At 42.4% G+C, this 14,896-nt stretch overlaps 2 protein-coding genes across 11 annotated transcripts in view; one reads left to right on the forward strand and one right to left on the reverse strand.

Moving 5' to 3' along the window:
• The window catches only part of LOC104486811 (ATP binding cassette subfamily C member 1 (ABCC1 blood group)), a 73,303-nt gene extending 67,695 nt beyond the window's left edge, over window positions 1-5,608 (reverse strand). For 5 of the 9 annotated variants that reach the window (XR_015260254.1, XR_015260255.1, XM_086760221.1 and 2 more), the window contains exon 1: window positions 2,317-2,434. Coding sequence is in view for 4 of the 9 variants with exons in the window: in XM_086760221.1 (XP_086616347.1) it covers window positions 2,317-2,364 (48 nt within the window). In the remaining 5 variants the exon portion in view is untranslated. The other 4 variants (XM_086760223.1, XM_086760224.1, XM_086760220.1 and 1 more) reach the window with 4 other exon arrangements.
• A 572-nt stretch (window positions 5,609-6,180) lies between these two features.
• CEP20 (centrosomal protein 20) lies at window positions 6,181-12,381 on the forward strand. 2 transcript variants are annotated; one of them, XM_086759851.1, is made up of 6 exons: window positions 6,181-6,256; window positions 6,768-6,965; window positions 8,423-8,507; window positions 9,375-9,514; window positions 11,755-11,817; window positions 12,249-12,381. In XM_086759851.1, the coding sequence occupies exons 1-6, from the start codon at window positions 6,229-6,231 to the stop codon at window positions 12,287-12,289; spliced, it is 555 nt and encodes a 184-aa protein (XP_086615977.1). In that variant the 5' UTR covers window positions 6,181-6,228; the 3' UTR covers window positions 12,290-12,381. The 2 variants fall into 2 exon arrangements, with proteins under 2 accessions (XP_086615977.1, XP_086615978.1); XM_086759852.1 differs by lacking the exon at window positions 12,249-12,381 and having other exon boundaries at window positions 11,755-12,184.
• The last annotated feature ends 2,515 nt before the right edge of the window (window positions 12,382-14,896 follow it).

Genomic DNA, 14,896 nt, shown 5'->3' on the forward strand with positions numbered 1-14,896 from the left:
AGAATAAGTATTAAATAAAAACAATCTGTTTAATTCTCAGACAAGAACTTTCAATAACAACATTCCTTGGGTGTGCAAACAAGAAAACTCCTGGCCAGCAAAGCTTAAGAAGATTAGCATACAGTCTTTAAGACTCCATTAGGTCCTTTCAAACTGCAAAGTCTCCCCCACAATTTAAAACTCAGCTGCCCCAAACTCAGGACCAGCCTCGATGGAAAACAAATCTATCTTTTCCTTGAAGCTGAGTTTGCCAGTGCTAGGAAATCCCGCTGCCCCACTAGAGCAAGTCTTCAGCACCAATCAAAACAGCTGATGGGGCCATGTAGTTCACCACAAGAATGCAATAACACGTGCTACTGGGTATCTAGCTACTACTCAGCTCTGAGAAGCAGAAGAGTGCAGTGCACAAGGCAGGAAGGACACAGATGATACCTAGAAGCCCAGTGAAACACTGCATATACACAGGCATTTTCTGAAAATCCATTACAACTTCAGCTTCAAATAGTAGCAACAACGGAAATATCAGAAAATTAAGCAGCCAGAGTATCCATAAACACCAAAACTAGCACTTCTACCTTCTCTGCTACTGGGAACAATGCACCAACAAAGTGGGTATAGTGTTGCTTACGAAGACAAGTTCAGCAAGGAAGAAGATTTTTGCAGACCCATCTTACACCAACTGGAATTCACAACTGTTCGTTTGCAGGATTAGAAGAACCCAGAAATCAAACAACCATACCCACAGAATATTTAGCTGGAAGAAAAGAAAGGAAGACTCCACATGATTTGGAGGATGACAAATCACAAAACCATCTATGTTGTTGGGAACCAATACAACCAGTGAAAAAAAAAAAATGTATGGAGTCATTATGACACATCAAAATATCAGAAATGGCTGTAGTATACACAAGAATTGGAAATGTTTTCATAATAAAAGAATCTGCTATCAGAAATCCTACATAAAGTAGTTGTTTTCAACATCCTAGGTGTAGTTCCTTAGTCTACTTGACATTTCAATTCCACAGTTCAAAGACCCGGCAGCTCTTTTTCACAAAACTGCTACTCTCTCAAGTCAGTTTTTCCATTAACTGAATTCTGAAACGTGTATTCACTAAAGCTCTTCAAATAAAACGTCTCATTCTAGGAGATGGAAAAATTATGTTTGATGACAACTCATAATTTACACAGTTCTGAGAAACCTGAAAATTACCTAAGGAGAGATATGAACAGAAGCAATATAAGAGCAGGTTAACAGAGTCACTTTTGATCAGTTGGAAGAGCTAAATATCTTAAAGATTTTTTAAATGCCTGCTAAGTAATATCTTAATGGTTCTTGAGACAAATAGGACAATGGCATTTGTTGAGACATACGATTTTTTTTTTTTTTTTTGCTAGAAAGGCAGCTCATGAACTCAACAGAATTTGGCAAATAGCTGGCGAATACGTGAGAAGTTCTTTGAACAGTGTAAGGAAACCCACCTTTTCCTCCTACCCCTACATTGCCTTCAGTAGCCCTCATCCCACTTTTTTCTTTTTTTTAACTTCCAGCTCTCTCTCTCCCCTCCCTTCCTCCACACAACCTCCTTCCTCCTCAGAAGGATTTTCACTACGCTGCTGCCAGCCCCTGCGTATCCCTGCAGAGGAACGCCGCGTCTCAGCTGAGCCAGCCCCACACCGCTCACCTCCGCGCAGCGGGCTGCGCTCACGGCTCCTCAAGAGGGAAGAGGGAAAGAGCCGCTGTGCAAACAGGCCGTACAGGTGCGGGCCTGCAGAACGCGCACCTGCGGCCTCCTGCACAGGACGGCGCACCGCTCCCGTTATCGCCGAAACCCGCACAGCCCCGAGTAACGCAGACGAGCGGCCCAACGCCGCAGGGAGAGATGGCTCGGGTCGCTCGGGAGCTCGTCTCCGGTGTCCCACGCAAGCACTCCCTCGCCGGTTTTTTCCTCTACAAGAACGTCCCTGCCGGAAACCTCGCACAAGCGGCGCTCCGGCTCCGCGACCCGGGCGCGGGGACCCCGCACCCAGCCGGAGACCAGCGAGCCCCCGGCCACGGGCCTGCCCCTCCACCCGGCCCGCGGCCGTTTCGCGCCGGCGCTCCCGCCCGCGCCCCGCAGCCTCCCGCGCCCTGCCCGAGGTGAGCGCCGGCAAGGGAGGCTGCTGGTCCCCTGCCACCGGGCGCGGCCCCCCAGGGCTCCCCCCGCGGCCGGCGGCCCAGCACCATCCCCGTCCCGCCCGGCTCCCCGCCATCCCTCAGTGCCGGCACCAGCAACCGCCCCCGAGTCGAGACCCCCGCGGCCCCACCCCGCCGCTCACCCAGAAGGGCTCGGAGGCGTCCACGCTGCAGAAGCTCTCGATCCCCATGGGGTGCGGCGAGGCGTCCGCGGACTCCCGCGGCGGCGCTGGTTCTTCACCCTCCGCACCTCTCCGTGCCCGGGCGGAGGAGACGGGCCGGCAGCGCCAGCGCGGCTCCCTGATTGGCTCCGCGGTCACGGGGATGCCGAGTCCCGGCGCCGCCGCCCGCGTTGCGCTCTGCGGCCCCGCCCCGTCTCGGCGGGGGCAGGCGGCGCCGCGCACCCCCGCGCGAGCGGGGGGCGGATGGGCCCGGGAGGCCGCAAGCTCGGGCGGAGCCCCACACGCGCCGTGGTTGGACACAGCAGTCCCCCGCGCCCCCCTCACGGTAACCAGGGCGGAAGCATCGCCCCCCGCCCCCGCAGCGCCTTCGCTTCGCCTGCCCGCACGTGTCCGCGGCCCCTAGCAGCTTTCTGGGCCCCGCACCTCCCACCGCAGACCCGACCTGTTCGCCGGGCTCACCAGAGCCACGGATGGGCATCGCGGCGTCCCCGGCCCTGGGACACTGCCGCGACCCTGGGCACAAGGAGCCCACGCAGCCCCTGTGGTGTCCTGCCGGCACCCGGGCCCGAGGGACAGAGCCTGGGCACATCCTTGGGGAAGGCCACAGTGAACACCTAGGTTCGCCCTCAAATTCTTCAGTTTTCAGCGTGAATCAGTTAAACTGGTTTCAAAGCTACGCACTAGTTCTAATTGACTAGCATGAACTGAAACTGAACCAAGATAACTTCATCCACAACCAAGTTTGCACCAAAATACTTCCTAGTTGAAATAACGGCACAGCCACTGTGCCACATTTGGTTCTGTCTCGCTCTCCACTCTTCACATCCAATTTAAAATGCATTGGTTAAACCAGACAGCATCCGTGCTCAGATGACTGTCTAACCTACTAGAACAGAGCAGCTGGAGTACGGATGGCGCATACATAGGAATGGCGGCATACGCTGCAGGGAAGAGCAAGGTGATTACATACTACCCTACAGTAACATCTGAGCTTTAATCACACAAGTTACATAAAGAACAACTGCAATTTAAAATATTCTTTTGCATGCAGAGCAGTTATGGTAACAGGTAAAGCTGTTGGAAGAGAGGGAGAGGTCTCACTGCCTAAGGTACAACAAAAAAGCAAGCACCACACATACAACAAAAACTGTCACGGATTGCTCCTTACTCACCTGCACACCTTCACCGCAGTTTCAGAGCTGTGCATGGTCATCACTGAGCTGGCTGTGGCTGAACTGCCCACCCGATGGCAGCATTTCTGGTCTGTTCCCCTGGCTCTCTGACTCCCAGGGACTCTCAGCCCACACCAAGGTCATGTATTCCTTGACGAACTGAGCAGAATCAGCACAGAATGATCAAACTAAAGAAACTGGGTGTCAGAAGCAATACAAGCTTGTGTCAGTTTAACTTATACCTTAGTTCATATCATGTTAAAATCTTTATAGTATTGCAAGAGAATAGCTAAATGTTGAAGCCTGATTCCCCTTATTTTTATTAAGAATATTTTGGTCTTGTTTTGTGTACTCTCTACTTTAATCTTAAAACAATATTAAATACCGTGGTGGGTTGTTTTTTGGTGCCTCAATGCTCACCACAACTCCTGTTGAAAAAGTTACATCACAGTCTCCACCATCTGTTATCCTACAGCCCCTCAGCTGCTCTGCAGCACATATAAATGATAATAACTCTGACACTTAATACCAGCTATCCCATAGTTAAGTTGGAAGAGTTTTTCTTTTTTAATAGCATAGTAAACCAGAAAAAAAAAATCATAAATAGATAATACAGCCTCTAAGAGCTTGCACTTTTACACATACTCTGTGCAACAATGGAATATAAACTTATAGTTGAAATGATAAAGCAAAAAATTATTTAGGATATAGAGATCATATGCAGGGATTGTTCCACACAAGAAGACAGTAGCAGAAGCAAGAAGGGAGGAGGATCAAGAAAAATACATTTTTACCCATACATGTTTTTCTGCAGATATTATTGTATGCTAAAAGACTAACAAAACTTAAGATACACTTTCAAGATTCAAACTTTCCAAGGAATTTTTCTTCAGCCTCAAACTGTCCCTGTACGGGTCATGCAATGGTCATGCACCAGGTTAATGATGTATCTCATCAAATAAAGATACTTGGATTTGCACCTCAAATTAGTTCCCTTCCAATTAGTTCCATCTCCTTTCCTTAGAAACTCTAAACAACAGCAACAACACAGATTTTAACCAAAGTGCAGTCAAAATGCAGAGTAAGTACTTAAAAATGAGGGGAAGCAGAAGAGTTCAGAAGCAAAATGTAACAGACTCAAGATACTTCTTGTGGAGGAGAAAAACCCAAACCCGCAGAGATACAGAAGCAAGATCTCAGTGTACTAGTCACTGAATGTGGATTTCACAAACCACTGTTGTAACAACATCTCTTAAAACACAGATTAATACATAAAATAGAAACTGCAAGCTTATTTAAAAAGGCATTTCATTGCAATCAGAAAAAAAAAACCACAAAAATTCTGTTTTAGACTCTGAACTTCGCTTTGTGGGATACAAATTAAAGCTGGATAGGAAATACAGGGTGGAAAACAGCAACAACTTGTCAACTGGAAATTAGGTATAACAGAACAATGACCCACAGCAGCATGGATACATTTGGAAGGATGCAGCAAAAAATTTTTGACTGGGAAAAACACCACGCATGTTAAAGATAAGCAGCTGCTGCTCACCAGAGTTGCACTAGGGATCCGGGCAGCAGACTTGGGATGGACAGAGGCACTTAGTGCTGCTGACTCACTGAAGGTTACTGGTATGTTAAAGGAACAGATTAACTTCATCATTACTTCTAAAGACTTCTTTTTTTTTTCTCCTGAATTTTAGTTATTCTCCCCTGCCAGAGATTCTTTGGAAGCTCATAACATAAATATTTGCTTTGAGAGGAAATGTTAAAAAACAAAAACTCCAACAAAAAAAACTCCACCCCCCACTTCAAGGCCGCAAGTGGTTTACTGCTTAAGACGACTCACATTTTCCTTCACGCCCGAGCAGGCCGCTCCACGTAGACCATGACAGATCCAGTCTGTTCATCCATACCGGCTGCATTTCCTATGGGAAATATTTAATACATTCTCAAAATAAACACTGGTGACTCATCCCAGCAACATGAAGCACACACGCGTGCTTCACCCAGAATACGGTTACATTTTGTCACGTGTTTTTAATTAAAAGCTTGCATTTGGAGAGTCCTTTTGATTAAACGTTCATATTTCAGTAACTCAGTACAAACTCCTCCGTTACACATCAGGGAGAAACTCTCACTCTTTCTTCGACTTCCCTTTTTTCATTTTTTTTTCCCTCCCTCCAAATAAAGCACGTTGACACCCTTTGAAATGACAGAGGGGAAAGCGTACAGCCGCCCAGTCCCCTCTTCCCCAGGGGACAGGACAGGACTACGGGCAGGCGGAGCCAGGAATTCGGACGGTAACCCCATATGCACCACGTAGGCACCGGCATGATTTGATCCCGGCCCGACCTTGCCGGCGGACGGCCTGGCACTGCCAGCGCAGCCGGTCACCCCCGGGCCGGGGAGCCGCTCCCCGCGCGGGCGGAGGCCGCAGACCCGCCCGCCCCTCAGACGAGGCGCTCGCGCCCCGCCTCAGGCAGCGCGCGGCCCCAGCCAACCCCACCCCGCCCGCGGGCAGCGCGCCGTCCCCGCGCGAACCGCTCGCACCGCCCGCCGGCGCTGTCCGCTTGGCTGGCGCGCGCCGAGAGGCGGAGCCGACGGGAGCCCGCCCCTGCCTCCCTCCGCTGCGCCTGCGCAGTGGCCGCCTGCCGCCGCCGGGCCGCGGCATCCGGGTTCTTGGCGCCGTGGTTGGGTGATGGCGACAGTGGCGGAGCTGGGAGCAGGTGGTGGGGGGAACGCCGGGGGACGGGGAGCGCCGGGGGGCGGCGGAGGCACCTCGGACCGCCGAAAGGGCGGGCAGCTGCCCTGTCCTTGTACACCTGGCGGCCGGATGGGTCGCGTAGTCGCCCGGGCGGTAGTGGGGGTCGCCGGCTCCTCACCCCGTCCTTTGGGAGCCGCAGGAGAAGCGTCCCTGGGCCTCCGCACAGGCACTCTGCCCTGGTCACCCATCGCGGCCTGGTTCTCAGTCCTTAAAAACATCTTGGTCCAGTAATATCCCACTTCTGAAATGGCTAGAACCTATGTTTACTACTACAAAAGAAATAATCGTGACTTCTTTGAAGGTTTAATTCTTATCTGTAGTGCTTCTAGTGTTGTTACCTACTGGCATATGCACAGGTGCAGATATCTTATCTATTTTGCTGTGAATATGCTGAAATGATGTTTATATTGTGGATGATAAATACTGCTTGCATGTGTTTGGCTTTATATTAACAGATCTTTTTATGGTAATAGTTTTAAAGGAGACACTGGAAAAAAGAGGTGTTCTTGGAGAAATAAAAGCATGGATCAGAGCTGAAGTTTTTAAGGCACTGGATGACCAAAGTGAACCACGGCCACCCCTGTCTCGTGAAAATCTGTTAATCAACGAACTAATTCGTGAATACCTGGAATATAACAAATACAAATACACAGCATCTGTTTTAACTTCAGGTATTTGGACTGAATTTTCCTTGCAACCACTGTATTAATAGACATTTATTGTTTGTTTGAGTAATTCCACTGATACTATGAAATTAATAACTGTGACCAAGCTGCACAATCATGTCTTCCCTTGGAAATAAATAAGATGTGAACACTGTCTCCACGTTTTTACCTGCAGCATTAAGCCAAATCATACTATCAGTTTTCAAGAAAACTTACCCTTTGCTCCTTGAGGTAAATGCTTTGACAGAGCAGTTGATGCAAGACCAAGAAAACTTACTAGCAGACTGCCTTTCTTAAAATGTCTGCTTTTATTTTTGAAAATGGCTAACAATATTTTTAAAGTATATATCACATTTTTTTTTCTCATTGGCATTTGAGTAAAATAAAAAAAAATAGAAATCCTACAAATGAACAAAATTTCTTTAGGAATAATTTAAATTGAAGTAATACTTACATAAAGTAGTCGATAGTCTGAATTACAGCAATTCTGGCAATTCATGCATACAGACTGTATCGGAAATGTGGTTAGATGTCCCCAGCTTAAATAACAAAAAAAAAATTAAGAAGGTCCTTATTTTTTTTAACAACTGCAGTTAAGTATTACTGTTAGTGGTTGTGTACAAATATTTGGGAACTATTTAGAATATAACATCTAAATGGTGGCTGTAATTTATATGGTACAGCACTTACATATTTTTGCAGCTATTGCTAACTTGTATTTGAAATTTGAAGTTTGGTAGTTGTGCTTAGATACAGAAATTACATTTGCTATCTAATAACTTCATATATTTCACACTAGTAAAATTACAGGCACAAAGGTTCATCTCGTGAAGAGGGAATGGAGACAGTCTATATAGTAGTTAAAGTATGAAATCTGTTTGAAAACAGTACTTCTTTAGAGAAAGAGTTGTTTGCCTGATTAATTTATCTTTATATTGCAAGACTTTTTTAAATATTTTTCTTAGATCCCTTTAGAGTGAAGAAAAAAATTGTAATATGCTATTGTAAATTATGTGAGTATGAAGCACTAATGTTTAAGTGAGTTCCCTGGAATTACAATATCCCATTAGATATTAATAGTCTAAAAGAGAGGTGTGTGCTCTCATTCTCTTTTGAAGCCTCTTGAGCAGTCTTTAAAAGTTAATTATAGAATCATAGAGTGGTTAGGATTGGAAGGGACCTTCAAAGGCCATCCAGTCCAACCCCCCTGCAAGGAGCAGGGACATCTCTAACCAGATCAGGTTGCTCAGAGCCTCATCCAGCCTGGCCTTAAACATTTCCAGGGATGGGGCCTCCACCCCCTCTCTGGGCAACCTGTTCCAGTGTTCTGCAACCCTCATTGTAAAAAATTTTTTCCTTATATCTAATCTAAATCTACCTCCCTCTATTTTAAAACCATTACCCCTCAATTGATTTTAGTTTTTTTACCAGTCTTAAGAATATGGGGGAAATCTCTTTTCCAGAGTCTGGCCAGCCTGAAGTGCCCTTGGATAGACAGTTTCTTGCCAAAGAGCTGAACATAGTTGAAGACGCAAATGGAAAATCAGTGTAAGAAGTGATTTTGAAATGCACTGTATATTCTGTTCTGCATATATTTTTCTCTTCAGTGTTACTATAAATCACATATAAATGTTCTTACCAACTGAAATGTGACTGGATCACATGGCTGCTGTGACATGCTGGATTTAAACTGGCAATGTCAAACATGAGGCCGTTTTCAAACATACTCAAAACTAATGTTTAATTCTGCCAACTGTGTAGCATTCTCCAGATAGTGTACTTCCACACCAAAACACAAGGCTCTTACCAGTGCAGTCTTCCCTACAGTCAGAAGTAGAAAACAGATATGCTCTTTGCATATCAGTGAGTTGCTTTGTAGAGCAATAAAAAGATTATTGTACTCTGAGATTAGATATTAATTCATAGTGCTCCGATATGACTGCATTAATGAGCTAGGGTACTGAAGCAGGTTTAAACACATTCAGCTTTCTCTGTAGCTTATGCTACCAGAATCTGTCAGGTGCTTAGGAAGACTCAGGTTTAGGATGTGCAGTGGTGGACTGTGCTATAGTCTGACGAAGTCCGATCCTTCCTACTGCGTGAGTGAGAATGTGGATCTGTGTTCTTGTGCTAAGCGCGCTCTGGGTTTCACCTACAGGGGATCTGGAGCTTAGTTGAGAGCGTCTCTTAGTGTGAGCTTCTTAGGAGAGCGTTGGTGTTCAGGGTGGGCTTAGGTCGTGCTATTTATATAATGACACTTGGCATCATATATTTTAAATAATTACTCTAAATAGACATCTGTACATATTCTAGAAATAAACATTAATATCTAAGAAGTTCTGAGGAAAAGGGACTTTTTTAATGCTCATTATTTAATAGACTTCATAGACTGCTTTTGTTATTTCTCTCAAGCAGACCTCTCTTGTATGGAATTATCTCCCATTTCTTACATGGTGGTAAGGAAGAAAGTACTCAGAATACCCTTCCAAAAGTGTCTTTGCTGAATTATCCAAAGCAGAACCTTGGCAAACCACCTTCTGAGAGAAATAAAAAAGGTAGGTGTGGGTATGGGGCCATTTTTGCAGAAGTTTTATTAGTGACTAGATTTTCTGTACAATACATACCCTTATAACAGCATAAACATGCAAAGGGACACAGTGTACCTCCTCTGTGCAAGGAATGCTTTGAACTGACACCTCTTTTGTAAGAAAAAGTCTTCAGCTGAATGGTGTTTATACCTCAAAAATACCATTAAGCTGTGTGACCTGACCGTACTCGTTGCTCATGTATTAATTTAAGAAAGGTCCTACTATGTCCAATTCAAGAAAGACCCACCCATGATTTCTAAATCAAGCCATATATGTGCCTTTGTTTAAATAAGTGACCAACTTAACCAACTCTTAGGCCTGCTTCTTTCTGCCTCTATGCTAATGGGACAGCATAACTGGCATACAAACCTGATTGCCCTCAGAAGTGCTTGATCGGCCTTCAAACGTGTCAGTAGTAGAACTTTCACTCTTACGTGGGAATGTATTTTATTAATGAAGCAGACATTTTTTAAAATTGCAGACAGCCAAATTCTTATAATTTCTCAGAAGTGCAAGGTGCTGTGACTCTCCTGTTACCTTGTGGTAGTTGTAGCTACTTGTTAGTTACTAGAGGGAAGGGGAAAAAAAAACTAATCTCTTCAGGCTTTTGGACTGTTAAAAACTGAAAACTCATTTAAATTGGACAGCTGTGCTATTCTAATTAATTTTGCTACTCTGCATTTACAGGTAAAGTCCAGAAAATACTGATATCCCAATTCTCTTTATCAGAAAGGTTATCCACCAAATTAACTTTTAAGAAAATGGTAAAGCAAACTGGCCAAACTGTACTCCCTTATACTACTACAAATCTGGAATGGGTCAGCTGGAGACAATTTTACTAAATACATTGGCAATTTAATACAACAATGTAACCTAAATTCTCAGTAAAGTATGTTAAATAGTGGGTGTATCTCCTTGTTTCTCCTCTGTTCTGACTTACCTAATTTCTATAGAAAGTTCTTAACTCTTTAGCTGTCAGTTCTGTATATGGGCATAAACCTTCTCTGAGGACATAATTCATATCCCATTGACTGCAGAAGCTTAAGCTCTGAGTTCATTGCTGTATAGTAGAACACTACTAAATCTTATTTTCCCTTTCTCATCTGCTTTTTGACTGGTTATAATTCATACTGCCTAAGCTACAGAATGAAAAGGATCATTGGGTCAGTTTTTTCCAAAGAGTCTGCTTGGCATATTACTTCACTTTCTACTGTAAGAGTTTAGTACTATTGTGTTAGTAATATTAGCTATTTCTTTTGTGTCAGAAAATGGGAAAACTATGAGGCCTGAGATATTATTGACATCTAAAAAGTGTGAGAGAAGTACTAAACACCTTTTCTTAACAGTTAATTGAGACAATGTTGTTTCCCTTCTGCCAGAAGAGGGGGCTGAAGAAATAAAATTTCAATACCTAAATTGCTATAAATTATTTCTTTGTTAGAAAATAATTATTCCTATCAGAATTTTCTCCATTTTTAAAAACAAATTCAGTGAATAGAATAATTGTTTTTAAAGTGTAACTTTGTACCTCAGTCCTGAAATTGACTGTGTGGGGTCACCTTGCCCTGTTGACTCCAATATAATTTCACATGGGGATTTAATTGTTTAGGGTTAGTTACAAAACTTAGGATTAATCATAAGACGTGGCAGCAGATTGCCTTTTGAACTAAACAAAAATATAACCTTTTTAAGGCTTTTAATGTTTAAGTAACAATAGTCTGAAAGTTTCCACATGGGTTTGTGGAATAAGTTAGTGGAGACCTAAAGGAAGTGGGTTTAAGATACTAGTTATCTAGCTATTTTATTTAGGCTGCATATTAAGTTAACCAAGTCCATTCATAAACTCAACCCTCCAAGTCTCATATTTTAACATTTAACTTGCTTTTCATATTAAAAATTATCTTGCTTATTTGGTTGAATGAATATTCCAATAAACTGGTATACAGACCGGGAATCCTGATAAAACCTGTGGAATCTGGTGTTTCTGTTAGTTCATTCACAATAGCTGAGCTTAAGTTGTCTGAAATCTAATCCTTAGTAATGGAAAGCTCTTACCTCATACAGTTGCATGAAAAAATATATTTGTAAAATAGCCCAAGTTCCCTATGATGATATTCTGTATCAAAGTTGATAATAATAGAAAATAACACTTACACCTTTGAATCTCCAGATGTGTGAAAATATTTATGTCTGTGTTTCATTTTCAGATAGAATTCTAGAACCAGGAAGGATGGCTGGCATGAGCATCGAAGAGCCCCTTGCTTTCCAAAGTATGAACAGATGATCTTTCATACACTAATTTCTCACGTAAAGTTCTGTAAGAGTTAATTTCTTCTTTGCATAAATTTCTCGAATATGTCCAGTGGGACCATTTCAGCTTGTTAGATCTACCCATGAGACAGGGTGATGGGATCATATTTAGTGTCAATGAAAAAAATACTAGCCAAGGTTCTCATCCTCCAGTGCTGATGGAAAGAAGATTGTTCATGAAGTCAGATTAATGAAGTCTATGTCTAGAACTGGGCCTAAAAATACTGGTTTTATTTCATAAAAATTTATCAGACAAGTTATCATATTTACACTTTCCTTCTTATGTGTCTTTGTGTCTTTCCTGTGTTTTTTTGAATAAAATTTTTCCAGTTTTATTCTGTGCGATATTTTTAAAGTCTTCAAACTAAGCGTTTTAATAATTTTTCTTTAGGAAGAAGCAGCTGCTACTTTCAGATAAGTATGGGAAAATAAGTTTGAATAGAAAATTAAAATACTTAAGAGGAATAGTTGGTTTTAGTTTTCCAGAAGTGAGGACTATATTTATCTTCATGCCAACAAACAAATGCGGGTAAGTCTTTTCCATGTGGAGTTGCTATAAATTGTGTAGTGTAACACAAAGTATATGAGAGGAAGAGGAACTTTGTTTTTTTCCCAAATGACATGAAACTCAAAGTCAGGCAAAGCTAAAAATAAAGTTGATAATAGATTACTGATTCCCAGAACTTTGTTTAGCTGAGGTATTTACATGTTTTGAAATGGTAATTTATTTTAAAAGCCAAACTTACAGCAGTACATGAAAAAAATCCAAACCAAAACAAAACAAAACAAAAAACCAACCAGATTAGCTATTTTTCTCTACTCATTTTAACAAAATGTATAGATGTTAATATTTCCAGTGGTACTGAGAGGGGTTTTGTATAAATAAATTTTTAGAGTTATGTTCTTTAAAAATCTTAATTGTTAGATAAATGGTACAGTAAGTGGGGAAAATAGAGGAAGAGAACATGCAGTTTGTGAATTTAAACGAAAGGAATCTTAGTTGTACACACTACAAAGTTTTGCCTTAATCTTGATTTGACCCAATTAGCATTACAAGTTTGGTTGTTTTTTTTTATTTTGATAAACAGCCTAGCCTCTACTCTAATGTGAAATTGCAGAGAACAGTTATGGGTTGAAAGGGGAAGTTGCATTTATCCATTTGAAGCCTCAGTGGTGAGCTCATCCCCTTCGTGTGACTAGCAATGCTGCCAGCTCCCCATTTCCTGATTAATAAGTATCTCAGGGCTGTTTCCAGGAGAGGAGGACATGTGTTTGCAAATATACCTCAATCAAATCCATCTTTAAGTCTTCTGTAGCTTTGCATCAATTATAATTGAGTCAAGCAAGCGGAATTTATCTCTCTATGCCCTTACTGTTTGCTCTGTGCTAAACACTACTGTCAGGTTCAACTGCTTGGCTGAAGAGCCATCTTTGTAAAAACTGACACCATGGGATTCTGCCTCATCAGTGCAAATATTCACAATCACTATTCTATCTCTTAATTTCTTTATCTAAAAATATAGTAGAAAAATGGTCTTCTAAGCTGTTACTTGCAAATTACCTTCATTTTGAAATGAGCTGAAAGAACCTCTATGGACAGCTGCAAAAATGAGCTTTTGAACAATGCAGATATGATTGCTCTGGCCACAGAAATCTCCGATTTTTTAACTTAGGTTTTCCAGAGGTTAAATGCTAGATCCCTGTTTCTCCCTGAACCAGTGGGTCAAATTGTTATGTACACTTGGAATCTGAATTGTCTTTTCAAGGGCAAGGAAAAAGGCTCTGGAAAACAGAAGATCTAACCTTCCATGCTATGCAAATCTTCCAGTGTAACTAAAGCCATTGTGTCTGCTTTCTATCTTCCCACCACAGATCATACAGAGGGAACCCAGGTGCCACAGATCTCCTTGGGAAATAGATTTTTGGTGGTAGAAATTAAATACAACTCTTGTTCTGGTGGAAGAGGGCAAAGGGAAATTTAGTATTTGACCTTTCCCCCAGCATACAGCTCAGCAGGCTCATGGTCTCCACAGCCATGAAAGCAAAGGCTGTTACAAGGCTCTGATTTCCTGAGCTTTGAGGTCAAAGTGTGTATCTGAAATCAGAGTAGAAATCTGTTTAAGACTCAGGGAATCTTGGGACTGCAGCTTCAGACCTTTGTCAGGATCCTGCACTGGGATGGTGGGTGGAAGCCGGGCCATTCGCTGTTGGTGCAACATGCATTTCATCTAATTTTCTAATACCCTCACAGTACAGATTTGCAGTCCTGGAACAGTCTCTTGTTTCAAAGTATAGTCGTTGTACAAGCAAATTAAAATCAAATTAAAGTGTATTTCCAGTGACATTTATTTGTACAGCAAAGCTTTGAAATATGTCTATGGAAAGATACTGGTCTAATCACATTATTAATGGTCTAGCATTTATCCTGACAGTGCATGAAATATGAGAGCATCTTTCAAGATGCAAACATGTGAACGTCAGAGTGCCGTACTTAATGGATGAAGGGGAATTGCAAAGCCTGTACAATATGGCTGCACTTTCTAAACAATCATTCTTCAAAAGTTTAAGCTAAGCAAAGTCAGTATTTAGATGAAAATAATTCACAATCCTAGAGTCACAGGTTCAGGTTTTAGGCGAAATTGCCACCTAAGTGAGCATGCACGAAAATTATTTTCTCAGATCATTTAAGAAGCTTCGTCTAGCTTAATTACAAACTGTGATGTCTTGCATTAACAGCCCTTATTCTTTCTACTGACATCAGAAAATGAAAAAAATATATATATAAGCATGTAGAAATTTGGGAGTTTTAATAAGCAAAATGCATTTCTGAATATCATTTGAGATAGGATGCTGTAACTGAGACTGTTACGGAGGCAGTTACGTTCAAAGAGGCTGTTCTTTGTCTAAGAGTGATATTACAAGTGAAGGTGACAAGGAGCCAGTGAAGTTTGGTGTGGATATCAGATCTGGAAAGCACTTTGGAAGAACTTAACTCACGAGTTAAAAAAAAAAAAAAAAAAAAAAAAATCTTTAAAGCTA

The sequence above is a fragment of the Chlamydotis macqueenii genome, chromosome 15 (genome assembly GCF_036417535.1).
Source record: "Chlamydotis macqueenii isolate bChlMac1 chromosome 15, bChlMac1.mat, whole genome shotgun sequence".
Taxonomy (NCBI): Eukaryota; Metazoa; Chordata; class Aves; order Otidiformes; family Otididae; genus Chlamydotis; species Chlamydotis macqueenii.